At 39.9% G+C, this 19,381-nt stretch overlaps 1 protein-coding gene and 1 long non-coding RNA gene across 3 annotated transcripts; one reads left to right on the top strand and one right to left on the bottom strand.

The window, feature by feature from the left end:
* Positions 1 to 1,478: 1,478 nt before the first annotated feature.
* Positions 1,479 to 11,083, bottom strand: LOC115693776 (protein MICRORCHIDIA 7-like). 2 transcript variants are annotated; one of them, XM_056314662.1, is made up of 21 exons: positions 10,497 to 11,083; positions 10,095 to 10,169; positions 9,966 to 10,000; positions 9,806 to 9,884; positions 8,741 to 8,833; positions 8,572 to 8,656; positions 7,829 to 7,904; positions 7,444 to 7,572; positions 6,940 to 7,038; positions 6,757 to 6,858; positions 5,216 to 5,374; positions 5,035 to 5,130; positions 4,400 to 4,451; positions 4,211 to 4,322; positions 4,061 to 4,134; positions 3,532 to 3,923; positions 2,492 to 2,541; positions 2,309 to 2,396; positions 2,003 to 2,125; positions 1,762 to 1,890; positions 1,479 to 1,686 (listed from the first exon to the last, which is right to left on the bottom strand). In XM_056314662.1, exons 1-20 carry the CDS (start codon positions 10,843 to 10,845, stop codon positions 1,804 to 1,806), a joined length of 2,355 nt encoding a protein of 784 aa, XP_056170637.1. In that variant the 5' UTR covers positions 10,846 to 11,083; the 3' UTR covers positions 1,479 to 1,686; positions 1,762 to 1,803. The 2 variants fall into 2 exon arrangements, with proteins under 2 accessions (XP_056170637.1, XP_030476696.2); XM_030620836.2 differs by having other exon boundaries at positions 1,479 to 1,890; positions 10,497 to 11,082.
* A 3,800-nt stretch (positions 11,084 to 14,883) lies between these two features.
* Positions 14,884 to 19,381, top strand: LOC130138870 (uncharacterized). Its single transcript, XR_008817143.1, has 3 exons — positions 14,884 to 14,921; positions 15,203 to 15,356; positions 19,074 to 19,381. It is a non-coding gene; the product is annotated as an uncharacterized LOC130138870 (long non-coding RNA).

The following is a 19,381-nucleotide window of genomic DNA, read 5'->3' as shown; positions in this document are numbered from 1 at the left end:
TTTTTGAGTTTTAAATGAGGGGGTAGTGTGAGAGAGGATGCAGAAGCTAGAGAGCTCGCTCCCGAGCTCGCTGGCTCTGTGTAATGTAAATCAATCAAATGATTAATTAAATGATAAGGGGTGCACGTGGCGTTGTTAGTTACGATCGCTTAAAAGGCGCGTGCTTAATTATTTTGGTTATTATATGGAACGACACCGCCATTTTTAAATTCATTCATTTACTGTATGTGCTCCCCTCCCCTCCCCTCCTCTTATCTAAAAGCATTATCATCTACTATAGTTAGTTGTCTCGGGATTAGACAACTACTACGGGCGGAATATATATATATGTATACATCATTCATTCAAAGAGTAACGAAAACACGCGTGCAAAACACGAAGAGAGTCCTAAATATGATAGCCCAATTTTGAGGCTCCTCACGAAAAAAAAAAAAAGAATTATTGTCTTGACATTTTCATGAACAGTGGATATATTTTTCTTTCGTTCGTTCCTTTTTGTGACCGATACGGGCCACTATTTTTAAGAAAATACTTTTCAAATTAATTATTTTTCGCAAAATAAAATGGGGCTTTACTGACTTCGTCTTTCAAGTCCATAGGCGCAGAGGGTATTGCATTCTAACACCATCATTAGTAAAGTCAGTTTAGCGCAATGTTTATTTCATCTGCCTCACTTCACCACGGATTCACATAGGCTTGCTCCTAATTGCCAGACTTTGGTTCAGTGATTTTGGCCATTTAACAAAAAGAACAAGAAAGAACCCAAGACTCATCAAACAGGGGGTTCCTCTCTGCAGTCAATTTGGCCAATCATCACCACCACCGCCTTTTTTTGTGCGGCCTCATTACGACCGCCGAATCGTAAATTTAGTCAAAGCATCGACTGTTTTGGGACAAATGAGTCTCCCCTGCCCGTCCTTGCTTCCACCATTAAACTCAGCACGCAGCAGCAATTCCAGTAAAGTCTCTTAAAAGTTCGATAAGCTCGCGATCCCATATTTGCAATGGCCAGAGCTTGGGACGGAAGGTCTTGACACCATTTAAATAACTGGAAACGCCACACCACGGTTCTAATACCGATCGGAAAACCACAGGTTTTACGGGTATAATACCCTCCCAGTGGTCTCTGCTCTTCTTTCATTTCCTGGATTCTGAAAATCCAAATGCCGACTGTCGCTTGACGGCCAAATGAAAAACAAACAAAGAAGGCCTTTCAAGACTAAGGAAAATTCACCTACCCTGCACCGGTGGGTCAATCAAAAAAGTTGTTTCCTGGCGCATATAGGGCGAGCAGTCGCTGTTACAGCGACTCCACCATATAATCTCACGCTAAACCCGCCCCACCAGTAACAGGACACTGCACAGCAACATTCCGACCTTTTACTCCGTTCAAGCACAAGGCAAGCAAAATAGTCGAGCCATTCAATAGTTGGGCTGCATGTGTGTTCCACAGTCTCCATTTAAGTGAAAAGCATCAGTTCACGAAGAAATAATTGAATGTGACAAAAACCTCTAATGTTTATATTGTAACTACACCATTCCATACAGCTGGCAAGACTGCGCTGACTCGACCAAAAAAATGGGGGGCCAACTCTGAGATTAAGCAGAATCGCGTCAGCACATCCTGGCTTGAGCACATCATCAGACCATAAATCCCCCACCCTAAATGGACTACTTCTTCCTACACTAAACGGCTCTAGAATCAGAGGGTTAGCAGAATCTGACCATAATTACAGACGAGTACAGTAGATCAGAGTTTACAATCTTCTAAGAATGAAGCAGTTAGCCACCCACGTCCGATGCCTAAGATTTTGATTTTCCATTGGGAGATTTCATCTGTTCCAGTAGCTTCACCTTGTCCAGCAAATCTTGGATGGTAGTAGAAGCATCCTACAGCAAATGTAGATGAACAGGGAAAAAAAGTTAGAAGACCATCCAATTCCGAACAAGAAGAAGAAGAAAACACTATAACGCAGTGATATTTGGCAACACTAGGGACGACCTTCTGCTTCTCCCTCAGGTTCCGCTCGACAGCATCTCTTCGTTCCCTTTCCTCTTGAAAAATATCAATTAAAGTTTCTTGCTCCCTGTTCAATTGGTCTATTTTACTTTGGGCTTCTTGGAGCTGATAAAGTAGTACAGAGACGATAGTGGTCAGGATACACTTGGCTGAGAATTAAAAGGACTTGAGGAACACATTAATTTGGATAACTTTGAGATAGACTCTGAAGACTATTTCTGAGTTATGAGTCCATGTCGAAGAAATGTCACGAGTAACATCTTGGCATTGAAATAGCAAAGCACTCACCTGACTTTCGAGAGTTCTGCACCTCTCTCTCTCAGTTTTCAAATCACTCTGCAACTTACTCAAAATTTCTCCGTCCTGCTGTGCCAATCTGTAAACAACAAGGAGATCAATTAGATGTAGAGAATCAATCAAACAGGGAAAATACCAAGCACAGTGAATGATAGTAAAGCACATCATATTCACCTTTCCCTTAACTGACGATTCTCTTCTCTTAATTGTTCTACATCTACTACCTGCCAGAAAAACAAACCGACTAAATCGAAGCTAGCACTGAAGGAAGCAACATAAATATATTAGGAACATAAATATATTAGTGAAACTTTTAACTGGCAATGTTAGGGTTCCGCGCGATTTTTAAACCTGCCGTTTGTCGTACAGGTTGGACTGTGGTTCGAAGAACATTTACATTAATATGCATGTCATCAATGACACATAGGTATGTAAGCTGGGATGGATGGTCATCTTGATCTCCATCCCCTCCATGTCTTTGGTTCAACTCAAAACAAAGACATACTTGGTATGTAAATAAGCGTTTATCCGTGAACTGTGACAAGAATAGTATTTACAAGGATTCACACAGCATGGACAGCCAAAGGCAGATATCATCCTTATTAACTTTTTACATTAAAACTCGATTCCTCATATTTTTCAGACAGGTATGGTTCTCGGAGAAATAGTTTCCAATATCACAAGTTCTTGAACTTCTTTCCATACTTTTTAATCAATACTCCTAAGTTTCCTCATGTCAATTGAACTTTAGTTCTTCCCTCCCAATCCAATCAGCCGAGACAACTCTTTGCTAAGACACCATGCCTACTTTTGACATGCTTTTACATCTTGTCATGTCACGCTGCACCAACTATGTCAAACTCAACTGTTCATTTATGACTCCTCAAAATATATGACTCCTCTGCTATTATCATCATAAATGGAAGGTTCATAAGAATTTATCTTCACACCACCATTCTCCCTTCGAGCTATCTCTTAAAGAATCATCATACATTAATTGTCACTCGCCTTCCACTCCTATTTCTAAATGGCGAAAACTATGGACATCAATTAATCACCAAAAAGCCTCTAGCAGGGGCTCAAAACAAAATTAATATGACTCAAGGACAAATAATATGACCAAAAAGCATTAACGATCATAGGTTACACCTCGCAGCATCCAGATTGACATACATAGAACTATCCAAGGGGAGAACTGTAAATTACTGAATTACCTGCAGAGGAGTTGCCGTGCTCAGACCATCAGTTTTTCCCCCTGAATCATAATTAAGGTCGGAGTCCTCACCCAAGCATGCAAGCGATGAAGAAATCTGGACCCCCATTACAGAAGATTTGTGATCACCACCATTTGAATCAGGTTGGTGAAGTGACACGTCATCGCCATTGACAGCCTCTGTAGAAGGGGGTGAAGATGATTCTCTCAAATTCAAAGTTCTTCCTGTTTCAGAACGGGTGCCCATCCTCGTTGTGCCTCCAGAGGAGGTATGCTTTCCATCATTAGAGCGTGAAGAGAATTTGTCTGAACTTCGTATGGTCGGCTTACTGCTTGACACAGTATGCCTTCCTGATCTTAAAGATGTTCGCGGCTCATAATCAGGAGAATCATCTACCAGGATGAACATTCTTGTCAAGAGGATAATCATATTTTTAATTCATGAACGATCTAGCGAAATTCATTGTAAATGAATACCGTAGCTGAAAGGAAGACAATGAAAGGAAAATGACATAAAATGCGACGTCTACCTCCTCCTGCAGACTCAATAGGGAGTTTCTTATTGCCTAATGAAGCATAGCCAATTCTTTGAGAGTTTGTGTTCCTGGAAAATCAGCAAAGGGAATTAGTAACAAGTAATTCTAATGAGGAGAAGATGATGGGAAGGGAGAAACTTATACCAATAGTTCTTCTGCATTTGAATCAGCCGTGCCTCGAGTCTTGCGAGCACTGTTGTTCGCTCAAACCCTTGCTTATCATGAGCTGGTTCAACAAAATTAGCTTCCAAAACACCTGGCCGAAAGCGGAAACATATTACAAAACACATATTTCACATAGTAAAAAGTTGGATATCAGAGCCAAAGAAAAACCTATCACTCCACGACCACCACATCCAGCAGGATTCCAAAGCCTCCAAAATGGCTGCAAAAAGAATGAATGAGGTCATGTTATAATTCCATCTATATAAGGGAAGCAAACAGAGCACTCAAGAATCCTCGTAATATTCAAAAAAGAAATAACGAGAAACCATGTTTCGCTGCCAAACTAACTGAAAAGATAACATAAATAGAACAGAGGGATTGCTACAGCACAAAGAGTAAAGGAGCCAACATAAAGAGGAGGAAGATCGCAGCCCGAAACGATCCAAGCAAGTAGATTCAATCTTGCTATTTGAATTCTTGGATAACACAAAATAATAATAACTGAGATTCTGACAATGATGCGTAAGGAGGCCATCACCGGACAAGAAACAGGAGAACCTCAAACCTTGAAAGAAGTTCAAAAGTCCAAACAATGTAAACAAAGTAAAAGCACCACAGAAAGAAATGATCGACCACATATAAGACAAGAACACCATGAACAAAGATGTCAAGGTGTCATTTAGTCCAACCATCAGTGACTACCAACTAGATGGTAAAGTGGTAACAGAACTCTTAAAATTAGCATCGTCAAAATGGAAAAGTTCAAGTAGTGCCATAATTATTTCTACCAGAAGAACACAGACCTTAATCAGGCGATTCTTGTGATATACATTGAATCCTTGGACATCGATATGATGCTTTGCATCCTTCACGAACCCAATTGTAACGACAGCAGTCATCTGGCAACAACATTTGCACATAAATAGGCATACTATCAATAGGAATATCTGCAAAAGCCAAAAGAACATTGTTGTGAAGCATTACAGTGTCTTTATAAACTCCATCTGCACCAGGTTGTGGTCGATAAGTAACTTCTTGAGATAGCATCATATCATTTACAATATTATGATGCTCAATATCTTTCCCTCGAAGAATCATCCGGAACCTGGGGGGAATCCTCAGATAGAGAATAGAAGCATAACTCTTCAAATAAAAATAAAAAAAGCACATATGTCAGTTGAGAGAGAGAGAGAGAGAGAGAGCTATAAATTATTTTGAAGCTACTACAACACAGGGATCATTGTAATAATGACTTCATACAAACAAATCAAATTTATAGTCTTTGAGAGGAAAAGTGCTAAAGGCATACGCTTTTTCGCGGAAGAAAATAGTCTATTTATTTATCACTGGACATCCATGTCACAGCTGCTAATGTTATAATTTTTCTCTGGTTATTTGCCCCTCTGTCGAAATCAAGTTGTTCATATGCAATTCAGGATGCAGGAGACATAAATACACCAGAATCAGACCGAATCCCTTAAAGATCTGACAAAGGGCTGGTATCAATGAGCAAATTGGGGATTTTCTACTCATGCCTTCACCTCTTCATATAGCCTGCAACTCACTTATGACTAAATTTTTCACTTAGAATGCTAACGTTCCATTAATAAGGATAACTTTGAGGCTAATATAAAGAATTGCAATGAAAAATCTTCAAACCCAAAAAAAGTCAAAAAATAAAATAAAAGGTTGTAATGATCCTTACTGGCAAAGTACCAGAGTTTGGCATACAATTTTAAATACTGCAACTGCATGCATGTGGACCGAGAGCAGCCCACAAGCTGCCAAATCCACTTGATAAAATTTTACGAGTAAACAAGATGATGAAAATAACCTTTAGAGCCTTATTAAGCTCCACATGGTGGTAATAGTATGGTATGCACTCCTGACATAACTTCACCAATGAGTGTCTTACCGATTTATTGATCAAAACACGTACGATATGGACAAAAAACAGATCTGTGCATTTTTAAGTGCATATCACAGAGGAGGAGGTAACAATTTAGATGTTGGAGTCATTTTTGGAATTCGTGCTATACAGAAAATCAGATCTATCATTCGAATTTACCATCATGACCTCTACTACCACACTTTTGTCAATGCTGAATATTAGAACTTGAATTTCCTAAATATTTCAAATAACCCCACAATTGAAGATGGCAGAAAATGTTGACCCAATGAGAACTGGCAGTGGGTCTTTTGAGCAGCAAATCACTCCCCCATTCCTTGGTTGTTTGATTAATTTATTGTAAAATGCCCGTAAACATCGAGAAAATCTACTTGACATTTGCAAGTTATCTATCTAATTTTAAATAGTTGAAAGAATGTCAAAAGATCAGGTTATCCATGCTGCTTGAAGTGCAAATGCAATGAAGGCGCAGCATCAATTCACTAATAAGGTATCTAGTTGAAGCCAAGCATGTATTCAACTGAACCAAAGTAAGACTAAAATCTTGTTGCTAACAGACTAAGTGAAACAACAAATTTCAGTCACATAACATAGTATAGCATCAACCACCACTTACCCTTAAGGAGTGCCTATAAGTCAGGAAATGCCTAGAATTGGGAAACTTTTTTGCCATTTGTATGTTCTTCTCATCTCTGTTGACCCCTCTAAGTTGAATATCCTGATACTCGTACAAACATGCACATCAGACACAGAGTAGTGAGAGCTACCAGTCTATAAAGCATCAATGAAAGATACTCACGTGTGGATCTGCATCGAAGTCAAGCTCTAGAAATCCTTGATCATCTTCCCAAAGATTGTAGATAATTATACGTGTACCATGATCTCCCATCAGACCAAACTGTAGTAAAGTAGTATAACAAAAGGTAAAGGACATGATTAAGCTGCCAATGGTGATCGGTAGACATCAAGACAACACACCCAAACAGAGAAGCAGGACAGCTTGTATAGTGCTCAATATGCACGACTAAATCATTAGTGAAAGAGTCAATGTGCACAACTAAAACTTTCATGAAAGATTCTCTCATTGAATAGCCAAATCTAAGAGATACACATCACATCAAGTAACAACACCATATGGTCAGTGTCAGCCAGGATTCGGCAAAGAATATGCCAAAGTTATGTAATTTAAAATATATTAAGAATACTTGTTGCTCACAATATTTTGACCTTGTGATGAACAAAAGCAGCCAGAGCACCTATAATCATGATAAAGCAAATTTCACGCGGAGGGGAAGGGGAAAACCTGCTGAAACAGATCCTCCTCAGCAGAAAAGGGAGACCACTGTATTATTGTTTCGAGATTTCTCTTCCAATCGCCAAATGAAGACCTTATCAACTGGTTCCAACTGCCTTCGCGTCTGTCATAATCAAGCTGTTCCATACATAGATCAAACATAAATATTTTTTTGGTATCATCTTTCCAAATGTACACAATTTAGTCAAAATACTACGGAAATATAAATTTGCCGGACCCATGAAAAAAATTGCACTGCTTTTCAGTCGAAATTGTGTTGAGGCTAGTACACTAACAAAAAGAGCAATATGTAGAAAATCACCAGAAAGTGAAAGATAGATGTACTTCATCAGCAAATGAAAAAAAAAAAAACAGTAGATTGAGATGTCATTACCATGGGTACTACAATATCTTCCTTCCCCGTGCTCCTCAAAAACGTATATGAAAGCATCCCAATGCTCTGTGTAAAACTGACAGAGAAGTCCAAATATTACTGAAAACAAAATCTATATTTTCTCAAGAATAAAATACACATCAAAGGTATCAAGGCAATCAAGTTCAAAAAGGAGAACAGACCAGTGAAAAAGTAGTAGGTCGGCAGGACGTAAACAAGACATATCAAGTCTTATGCATCCCAAAAAATAGCACTAAGAGGAGCATTAACAACATGATATATTGGGAAGGTATGCTTCTACATCAAGAGGAACATATATCAGGTATATCAACTTCAATTACTTCTGTGATTTCAGGGGAACAGAGTGCAACTGAGTAACAAGCAAGAAGCTGTGGGCTTGTAGCAGTACCTAAATTCTCAAAAAAGTTTATATCTGAAAACACCGGGGAAAAGAATAAAAGATAGTTGACAATTCAAAACCATTTACAGGACAAAGAAAGTTGCAGATAATTGAGTGAACATACAGGAAAAACTGAGAACGGAGGGAGCTAGATATTTTGGTAATGGCTCAAACAGTTAGAAGTTGTTTTGAGGATTTCATTTGACAATAACGGCACTCTTGGAAATATCTGAAACTTTGTGCAATGACTGCTTAACAGAACTACCGGAAGTGTGGGAAGTATATACGTGCTAAGCATATTAGATGATGCAAAGAGTTATTTTTGGAAACATTGAATACAAACCTTTTCCCATCTTTTCCACGACATCTTGAGAACACTATCACATCTGCCCCAAGCCTCATGGTGCTCGTTTTAAATCCATTGCCATCTGCAGTTGGAAAAGAATGAACACCATGCCATCAAACATATAGCTTGAAAAAACCACAAAAATTATCTTCTTAGAGATTTTTACATTGTCCGATTGTATTTGCCAGTTTGCTTTTAGCAGAATACCCCAAAGACATGCACTGCCGCATTTTATCTGGATCCATGCCACCACCATTATCTACAATGAAAGGACAATAGAAGGTCATCATTTGAGCAAGGGTCACAGCCAACTCTTAGACAAAGAATAGAAAAGGTTCCCACCAAATACACTTCTAAACAGATATACTGTGCACGAACCACATTAGAAGTAAAAATAACACAGAAACAAAATCACATCACTTATGTTAATAAACTGAAGAAAAGGACAAAAAAACTCAAAAGACCCCACGGCTCTTCCAACAGCTGTCTAATAAGCAATTCCCAAAGCTACAAAATGAATCAGTTTAAGATCTATGATATAGATTATACAGTAATTATATATATTATTCACTATACTTCAGTGATAGCAGAGCCCTCGTCCTGTTTGAAAATAGCAGAAAGGAAGGAAAAGAATGCAGAATCAGACACCCAGTCACTTCCAACAGCATCTGTGTTAAACTGACTAGATCCATGGTGTCACTGCCATCTCCAAGGTCATTCCTGTTGTTTCCACACTAGAAACCACATTCTTGTCTAGCTCATCACTTCCCCAGCATCCTATGACCATAGATGGTTGCTTTAGTCTACTGCATGTGGACTGTTATAACCTCCCCATGTCCATGGACTTTAAAACTTCTCTATACCATCTACGCATGGAGATGTTTACATACTATTCTAATTGCTCCTCATTAGATAAATACCAGCAGTCCAGGCTCTACTCCACTTGTAGATACCCGCATGGTACAAGATTCGCAATCTAATATAATTGAGTACATGTCAATTATTTCTGATGCCCACTTTTCCTAAAGGGTTTCACATCGCAGAAGTTGGTTTACAATTGTGTTTGTTACAATTGATCGCCACCACCCTTCCCAAAAACCATCAACAATGGGTACAACTCTCCAAAAGGTGCATGTACGAGCTTAAAATATGATCCCAAGAAAAAGCATATATTTCAGAAGCGAAAACTGAGGATGCAATAAGACAGAAAGAAACCAGCAAAGCAAAATACCTTCAATCAGCAACATTCTATTCCCATCTTTCTTATTTTTTAGCATGTCTATCTTAACAAATGTTGCCCCGCTAGGAACCTGAATCGAGACAGAGGAAGTAAAGACAATAAAAAAATATAGCAAGTCATAATTTAAAATAAATACAGGAACTACGCACACCTCATCCAATGCGTTATCCAAAAGCTCTGCTAAAGCTGCGAGAGATGCACAAGTAGCTTGTATAAGCTCAAAGACAATCTAACTTCAAGACACAGAGATGATCAAAGTTTGAAAGACAGGCAAGGTTACCTCCTAGAGCCCACTTGTGACTGGTTGCATTAGAATGTAGAAACTTCGGATGAACCCTGACATGATCAAAGCCCCCTGAATCATCAAACAGACATGAGAATATGCACCCGTAACATAAACACACAGAGCTCAAAGAAAGGCCACACAACCACAAACAAGAGACCGATGCTCTAACCCCAGAACTTACAACGATATGCACTCCAAAACTGAATAATTCCTCGAATTATTTCCAAGCATGCATTTCAATAAATTAAAACAACGACGAAACAGAAGCAACGATGCATTGTACCCTCTCCCCACCACAAGCTCAATGTGTCTCGGCATCAAAACCGAAGCAACGGAAAACCTAAACCCAAAAAAGAAAGGATCCAACAGCAGCAAGTACACGAAACGAAACGTCACCTGAGTAGGAATCCCAACCGCCACCAGGACAGCCCTCGTAATCCCCGGCCTTCCAGAACTGCTTAGTGGCCCCGGCCTGCGAGAGCTGCCGCAACGCCGCCGCCGCCGGCGACGCCGACTCGGGCGCCGGCGCCGGCAACTGCCCCAGCGGGGGGAGAGGCTGGAGGAAGCCCTCGGGGATGACGACCCCCAGCTTCCTCTTCTTGGAAGGGCCCTCGTCGTCGCCGTCGGACTCGCTGCTGCTGCCGCTGCTGTCGCTGAGGTCGATGAAGGACACGGGCCGCTCGTCCGGGACAATGTCCTTCCGCGACGACGACACGGCGGCCTCTTGCTTCACGCGAGCGTCCATGGCTGCGAAACGCACACGCCAGATAACCCCACGGCAACCGCCGTAGCTTTCGCGGATGGCGGATTCACCCACCAAGACCCCCCCGGAGCAAGGCCGCGGCGGAGGAGGACGAGGAGGAAGGACGATCGACGTATCCGGCGCGACGGCGGCGACGGCGGCGGGCGGCGGGGGGCGAGATCCGATGGCTCGAGAATTCCTTGGAAGCGAAGGGAAAGGAGGGATTGATCGAATCTGCGATCGTTTCCGAAGGATCGAAATGGAAATTTGGAATAGGAATTGGAAATTCCAGTGCGCGCGTGTAAGTTCCTGTAGAGTGCCGTACAAACTGCATAAAATCAGTAAGGCCAGCAAAGCATCCGAAGCGGCGCGTGCGCGGAAGACGGAAACGGAAATCTCGCCGTTAGCATTGACGGCGACTCTCCCGGGGTCGGTGCGCGCAAATCTCCCCCTTTTTATTTCCCGAAAAGCAAATATTTTCGGAAAATATTTTTCGAAAAACAACCGCTTACCTCACCTATCTAATCGAACGAAGGCGGGATATTTTCTTACCTACGAAAATGTTTGGACCAAAATTTTGTGGTAGGTGATAAAAATAGAGCGGTGGATTGTTGTGAAAATAACGCGGAAACTGAGATATCTTGCGATCTATGTCTAACGAAAGAAGGAAAATCAATTATCAAGAGAAATCGGCGATGAACGATAGAGACTATCAGTCAAGCGTCGGTACCTGCTCCACGAGAAGAGCCAGCTGCCACGAAGAGTGCAGAACTCAATCTCTCGAATGTTTCCTCGTCCTAGATTACACCCATAGCAAAAACCCACGAGGTGTTATTTCACAATCTATCGTAGAATACTCGTAATGAAGGAGCATATTAGAATCTACTACAGATAACTTACCTGGAAAACTCACAAAGAGAAAACCCAGCACTCTCCTTGTCCGCTCCGCTGTACAATCGAGTAGAATTTCATCTCTTATATATTATCTTTATATCCAAAATAGGAAACCCTTTTTAGGAAACCTAATCGATATAGGAAACTACTCAAATTGTGAAATCTACTCAAATTAGAAAACGCGTTGTTATATGGACGGTGTTAATCCCACGAGAAATATATGCAAGACACAACCGGTTAAATATACTCAAAGTCTACTAATTTGAAATTGTATTTCATTTCTTTCGTTCGAGATTCACAAGATTATTTAAGTGGTGACTGAAATCTATTCTAATCATGTATATGGAAACTTAAAATTTATCATGATCTAGTACACTTCCCTATGCCTTGCTTTGGTTTAATGGGTCAAGTTATAGTCCATGCGAAACACGATGCCCTTTCGATCTTTCACTATTGGATTAAAATGTAACAGATATCAGCCGTTTAACAAGTTTGAGACTAAACATTTGTGATCTTTTATCTTTTAGATGGTAAAATCTGTGAAGACATGGTGCCTACAAGGGACCCGTAAAAACACACCACCTATCAAGTGAAGAAAGAGAAAGAGCAAAGATGCAAGAGAGAGGTGGTGGATGATCGAACTTCGGCGAAACGCGCGTGCAGCTTCTTCATGTACCCCGAACCCGTAGTTTGTGAAATATCGGACTTCAAAATTGGCTCATCGCATCAATTTTGTATAAGAACATTGAAAGATATCAAGGGATTTTTCATATCTTCCTTGATTCTTTATATCTCTTAAGATTATGTATATCGTTGATTGATTATTATTGATATTGTGATATCTTATCACTTTATCCTGTAAAGCCCAGGCCCATGTACTCTTCATCCAAACACACAATGAAATATGCAAAAATTACAATTCTCCTCATTATCCTTATCTTGGTATGAGAGCTCTTATTATCTTAGTAAGCGCCCATCTAGTTATATGATGGTTGCTACGTGTCAACTGTCTTTCACCGAACTTGTCACCCTTGAATGCTGTTCCTAACACTTTTTTATCGCTCGTTTAAAAAAAACCAATTCCACTATCAGACTCACCCCCCTCAAACGAACTATGTACTTGTTTAGAAAACCAACACCACCGCCAAACTTATTTGCCCTGGATAAGCCATATATATACTGAAATTTCCTCATGATTTATCACATGTTCCTAAGATATTTCGACGTGCTGAATCTGTTTTTGACCTTATTTTCACCACATCTATCCTTGAAGGTGGTGTGCAAAAGAACTGAGAATTGCTCGAACCGCCCAAAATCGAACCAAACCAGTCAAGAATCAGCAATTCCCATTAGGGGTGAGCGCGGTTCCAGGGTAGAACCGGGAACCGGAGAACAGGACCGGTGGATCGGTTCGGTTCCGGTTCCATGGACGGAGGGTCCGTTCCCGATTCCCCATTTTTAGGAACCGATTGTTCCGGTTCGGTTCGGTTCCTATAGGAACCGGAACCGAGATCGAACCGGATCGAAGCAGGAACCGGAACCTGGAACCGTAGAAACCCTACTTCGATAATTCCCAAATGCTCCCTTCTCTTCTTGAATCACATCTTTGAAGTTCCAAAGCATTCGTTTCGCCACACACGCACACCCCCAAACCCATCCACGGCTGAGACTCACTCACTCTTACACACGCACACCCCCAAGCGGAGCGTCGCCGTGTTTCCGAAGGTGGGTCTTGGTCCTTCTCCGTCTCTCGGGCCTCCCGATCTAGGTGAAGCCCCTAAGCTGGCGTTAAAAGTTCTCGTCTTTTTGTTGGGTTTGTCCTTAGATCTAGATGCTGCGATCGTGGTTTGGTGGTCCACCTTCTTCTTGTTTTTGTCTTTTCATTGGTCGCCGGCGAGTATTCGTAGATCGGATCGGATGTGGGAATGTTACCGGGTTTCGCTGGATTTCGAGACATTGTTCGACTGGTTTCTTCTTTGTTGCGGGTGTGGGTGTTGCCGATCCGTGCTCGTAGCAATTTGTTTGAGTGAATCGAGGCTCAGCTCTATGGTTGACGGCAAATCTTGCTTCCCATTGAATATGTTTGGCTAATTGTCTCGTGCATGATTGGGTGTGTTGATGCATCGGGTGTCGTTTTTATGTTTCTTGATCCGTGTTTGGTTTGATTGAGTGATCTATTTGATTGTAGATAGATGCCATTCTTTCGATTTAGAGATTTTATTTTTACTTGGAACTGTTGTTTGAATTTGTAAAGATGAATGGCGTCATCTTGAAGATACAGGACAATGAAAAAGAATTCTCCTTTTGGACTAGAAAGGAAAACGAATTCTCTAAGCTCTCTCTCTACACTCTTGCAATCGAATGAATCTCCGGCGTATGCTAATTCTTGTTTTTTTATTCTTATATCTTTTAGCTGGAACAAAGTGGTGCTAATTGAATATGTTACTTCTTCAGATTTCTTGATAATATGTAACAATTTGATTTTAATGTGCTTCGTGCAGGTCATTTGACTCTTTAGGTGGAAGCCCTTTTGTATTTAAGCTGGTCCAGCAGTTGGTGTCATTGCATTTGCTGCATGGGGTCTTGGTCCACTCATGCGCTTTGTTAGGGTTGTCTTTCTTCATGTAAAAACAATCATTCTCCTATAATTATTTCTTTTTTGACAGATCTATTCATTAAATAATTTGCTTGAACAATTATCTCCAATTTATGCAGAAAAATGACAACAGTTGGCAGAAGAGCAGTACACACTATGTTATGACATCATATCTCCAACCTTTGATAGTATGGACTAGAATGACACTCATTTGCAGGTGCATAAATGATTTTATGAGTCTAGGTGTATGTTCGCATTTATTCTATTCCCAAAAGTCTGTTTGTACTAAACTGAATCGGTTATGTTACACACATTGGATCCAGTAGTTTTACCAACCGAAGCTAGTCAAGCCTGTTAAGCAACGGCTTCTTATTTTTGTTCGATCATTGTCGATCTCGGCTTTTGCATTTTGTTTATCAAGGTGAGTTTTTATCCGTGCGAATTGGTCTTGGAATCGAGTGAATATCGATCTGTCTTCAATTAGTCGGGTGACTTCGAGAAGAGAACTTAAAACTTAATTTCTCTCTTTCTTTTGCAGGTTCCGCTAAGAAAGTTAGCAAGATAGGACTACGGTCGGAGTCTATAGCAGGTAATGCGTATGCTTCCACTTCTGGGATGTTACTCTCTAGTCTATGTTGCATGGAGCTCTATCTAGTCTTTCTTTCACATTGGCATCCCAATTCCTATTATTTGCCCGTGTAAATGCGCATCCTTTGCATTCAAGATCCATTATGGCTGCAACTTTGGAATATGGCTGCTTGAGATTCAAATTGCATTTTCTTTTCTGCTTGTCTTGTTCGTTCTCGTGTCGTTTGATTGATTGTTCAAGTGCTCTCGGCTAATCTGTTCTCGTGTTGTTTGCTTGGCCAGTGTTGTTTGATTGACCTATCAACTATCAAGAATTGAAGATAACATGTCAATGGAGGTTGAGGGATGTGAGGAGATGACTCCGATCACAGAATTTGAATTGTCGGGCGATGAAAATGAAGAAGAGCCATCCCCTATCACGAGTGCGACAAACAAGGTACTTGATTCTCGCCGTCCTCTTTCTAATAACAAATGTACGTCCGATTGTTCGAATCATTTTGCAAGAATCAAAGATGGGGATGAAAAAACATATAAGGTAAAGTGCATTCATTGTGGATCTGAGTTAAAGTACAATGTTGCTCATGGTACTTCCGCAATGAGGAAGCACTTGAAAACATGTAAGAAGTTTCCTTGCAATGTTGATAAGAGGCGAAATTCTTTGCACCGCGTAATGTAGACTTAGGCGGCAAGGCGGGAGAAGGTTCTAGTCTTGGTAGTGTCTTATCGACATGGTCATTTAATCAAGAACGTTGTAGGCAAATGCTCGCTCGGTTCATCATAGTTGATGAACTACCCTTTTCCTTGGTTGAGCGTGTTGGATTTCGCGAGTTTGTCACCGAGTTACAACCTCTCTTTAAACATTTGTCACGTTTTACAGTGGCTAAAGATTGTATGAAGCTGTATTTTTGTGAAAGAACTTGTTTGAAGACTTACTTTGGTAAGATAAATTCTAGGATCGCACTCACGATCGATACATGGAGTTCCATTCAAAACCTGAATTATTTGTGTCTCACTGCACATTTTATTGATGAAAATTGAAAGTTGCATAAAAGAATCATCAATTTTGTGGTGATGCCTAGTCACAAGGGTAGGGAGATTGGGAGAATGGTGGAGAAATGCATCAACGAGTGGGGAATAGAAAAGAAGGTATCCACAATCACCGTGGATAATGCTAGTTCGAATGATGTTGCAATTGGTTATTTGAAGGAAAAACTTTCAAGAGAAAAGTTGTTGATCTTAGATGGTAGTGTTTTACATATGAGGTGCACTGCTCATATATTAAACTTGATTGTTAGAGATGGCTTGACTACGGTACGAGAATCTATTGCACGTATACGAAATGTGGTTAGGTATGTGAGGAGTTCTCCCATGAGAGCCAACACATTTAAATCTTGCATTGAGGGTGAAAAGAATACTTACAAGGGTTCAGTTATTCTTGATGTCGCCACTAGATGGAACTCCACTTACCTCATGTTAGACACCGCCATAAAATTTAGAAAAGCTTTTGAAAGGATGGAAGAAGATGATTCAGCTTTTGTCGGTGAGCTTAACCATGATCTTCCTAAAGATGATGATTGGGAAAATGCCATTATTCTTTCAGAATTTCTAAAAATATTCTATGATGCCACCAATCGAATGTCGGGGAGTTCATATGTTACCTCAAATGATTATTTTGAAGGGATAGCTCTTTTGTATAAATATTTGAAAGATGCGGCGGATGCTTCGGATCCTAAACTTCAAGCTATGGGTATGAAAATGAAAGAGAAATTTGACAAATACTATGGGAGTTTGGATAAAGTGAATACGTTGGTGTTGATTGCGGTTGTGTTGGATCCTAGAGCCAAGTTGAGTTATGTGAATTTCTTGTATGGACAAATTTATGATGATGAATTGAAAGTTAATGAGATGCATTACAAGGTGAAGGACGCATTGGAGCGTTTATATGAATTTTATGAACAATCTTCTCTTGCTTCAAGTGATCGAAATTTGGGTGCCCAAAGTTTGAATGCTAGTAGCAGTGGTTCCAATGCCGATGCCGGTGGTAGTGAAGGTAACAGGATCAAGAAGTATGATGCCCAAGCTTGGCGAAGAACCTTTATGCACTCGAACCAACAAGTGTGCAATGACAACAAATCTGAGCTTGATCAATATCTTGAAGAAAAAAATGAAAATATTCTTGATCTTGACCTTTTGATGTGGTGGAAGACTAGTGGCTCAAAATATAAAATCCTATCTTTGATGGCTCGGGATGTTTTGTCTATTCCCGTAACTACTGTTGCTTCGGAGTCGACTTTTAGTACATCGGGTCGTGTTCTTGATGGCTTTCGAAGTTCTTTGACTCCCAAAGTAGTGGAAGCTTTGATTTGCACTCAAGATTGGTTGAGAGCCGTTCGTGTGCCGATTGATGTTGAAGAATGCATAGAAAATGCAGAAAATTTTGAGATGGGTAAGTGATGTTTATATCTTTATATATTGTAATTCCTTTTATATATCTAATAAGTGAATATTTTATTAATCTCTTTTTTTTAGATATGGATTGTCTTAATGAGGAGATTATCGTCGGTAAATAAAGTTTACGAGTTGAAGCGGAATGGATCAATGAATACATGTGATGAGGCTTTCTAATACTTATTTTCTAGAGAGTTGTTGTTCTTGTTAAATTTTGTTTATTTTGTGAAGGGCAGGAAAAATGATTCAGCAATCTGGAGAATTTGCCCATCTTTCATGCGAGAAAAAAGATTGGGAAATGGAGGATGCTAATTTGTGATGTTGCATTGTTGCTACGATGCACCCTTTTGATATCTAGATGATTACATCCGATTTGTGCTTGTTTGGAAGCTAGTATATGTTGTGAAGAGCTGCAGTTTATATATATTCGAAGTAATGAGCTTTTCCGTAGACGAATTGTGTACAAGTTTTTCCGTCGAATACATATTTCTTGCTCTGTCTGAAGGTGGTAACAGCAGGAGAGCAGCCTCTGGAATCTCGATTTTGTTTCTATTTCTCCGTGCTTCCTAGAATTTGGGTTGCATGGAGGTAATGTTGTTTGAGTTGTTATAATCCAGCAAAGGAACTTTCTTGCATGCGAAATAATTTGCTTAAATTGCTGGTTTTTGTGTGATACTTGGTGGCTACGTAGTTGTAATTTTAGATCAGGGATTGTTGGCATGAATCGAGTCGGGACCATGATTTTGCCATAAGTAAAAAGCACAGGATCTTGAAAGTTCTTGCTGCTTGTTTGTTTGTTGCCTTTTCCCTCTTCTTGGAATTTTATTTTCTCGTGTCGTAGAACGTAGCGCAACAAGCAATTTTAACTTATCTTTGTACTTCTATGTCAGTTTCTCTTTGAAACTATGAAAGTGTGGTTGCTTATCTTCGCTGGCTAGTCTTACTCTTATATTTTTCTTATAAAGGTTTCTTTGTATCTTCACCCTACACCTCCCTTTTGATGAACCATATGAGAAGTTGAGGTTTTTAAGATCTCAAAAGTGACTTCTCCGTGTGAATTATGGGCCCTCAAAGTTGTTTCTTCTTGTCTATTCTCTTTCTTGGAGTAGAATAAGTGGTTAACTATGATTTTTATCTTCTCGTGGGTGAAAGCTGCATCCGTTAGCGGATCTGATTTTCTTTGCTTGATATTTAGTAGTTGCCGAATATATAGTTTGATCCGCCATCAAATATAAGGATTACGATGTGATGCTATATCCATTTTTACAATTTGCTAGAGTAAAAGCTCTAAATTTTTCTTTAGCACATAAAGAAAAAAGAAAAAGCTCTATCTTTACGAATTCTCACATGAGATCTTCTCGTTGAGTATTAGGTGAATTCAAGGTTCTGATGAAGTACCACAGATTTAGGATAGTCTTGCCACCAAAGTTGAACATGTATTTGTATGAACTCATGCAAATATTGAGGTTAGATAGAGTAAAACACAGTTGCTGGTGACAATTGTGTGCAATGAGATGTTGGAGTTGTATTATGATGTGGAAATGTAGTAATTCAACTCGAATTTAGTCGATTTCTATAGTTAATTGGTATGATACTTTGATTTAGGTTCTTTCATTCGGATATGATAATATCTTACTGCATAAAGACCACTAATAAAAGTTCAAGTGCTCTTGGCTAATATGTTCTCATGTTGTTTGCTTGGCAGGAAAAGAGCAACTCCAATGGGTACCATGCATTTGCTCCTCGGGAACAACAATTATGTCTAATGACTGAAACTTAGCTCTTTTAGTACGAATATCTTCGTTTCAAATGTTTAAATTGATAGAAGTAGGATTTAGAGGAGTTGGTGATGTCCTCTTGCACAGCTGCATCCATTTCATTTTGTCATGTCCTCTAACAAGTCTAGTGAGCGAAACTTGGTGACAAGTCTAGTGACTTTTGTTATGTTTCCTCTCTTTTATCTAATGAAATTCCTTGCCAAATAGCAGCCAATTCTGTTTCGTTTGTTGATAA

Source organism: Syzygium oleosum, unplaced genomic scaffold, assembly GCF_021117445.2.
Source record: "Syzygium oleosum isolate NSW1041296 unplaced genomic scaffold, Sole_v2.1 Sole_v2.09, whole genome shotgun sequence".
Taxonomy (NCBI): Eukaryota; Viridiplantae; Streptophyta; class Magnoliopsida; order Myrtales; family Myrtaceae; genus Syzygium; species Syzygium oleosum.
Note: the sequence above shows the minus strand (reverse complement) of the source record. Positions and strands in the feature narration are given on the sequence as shown.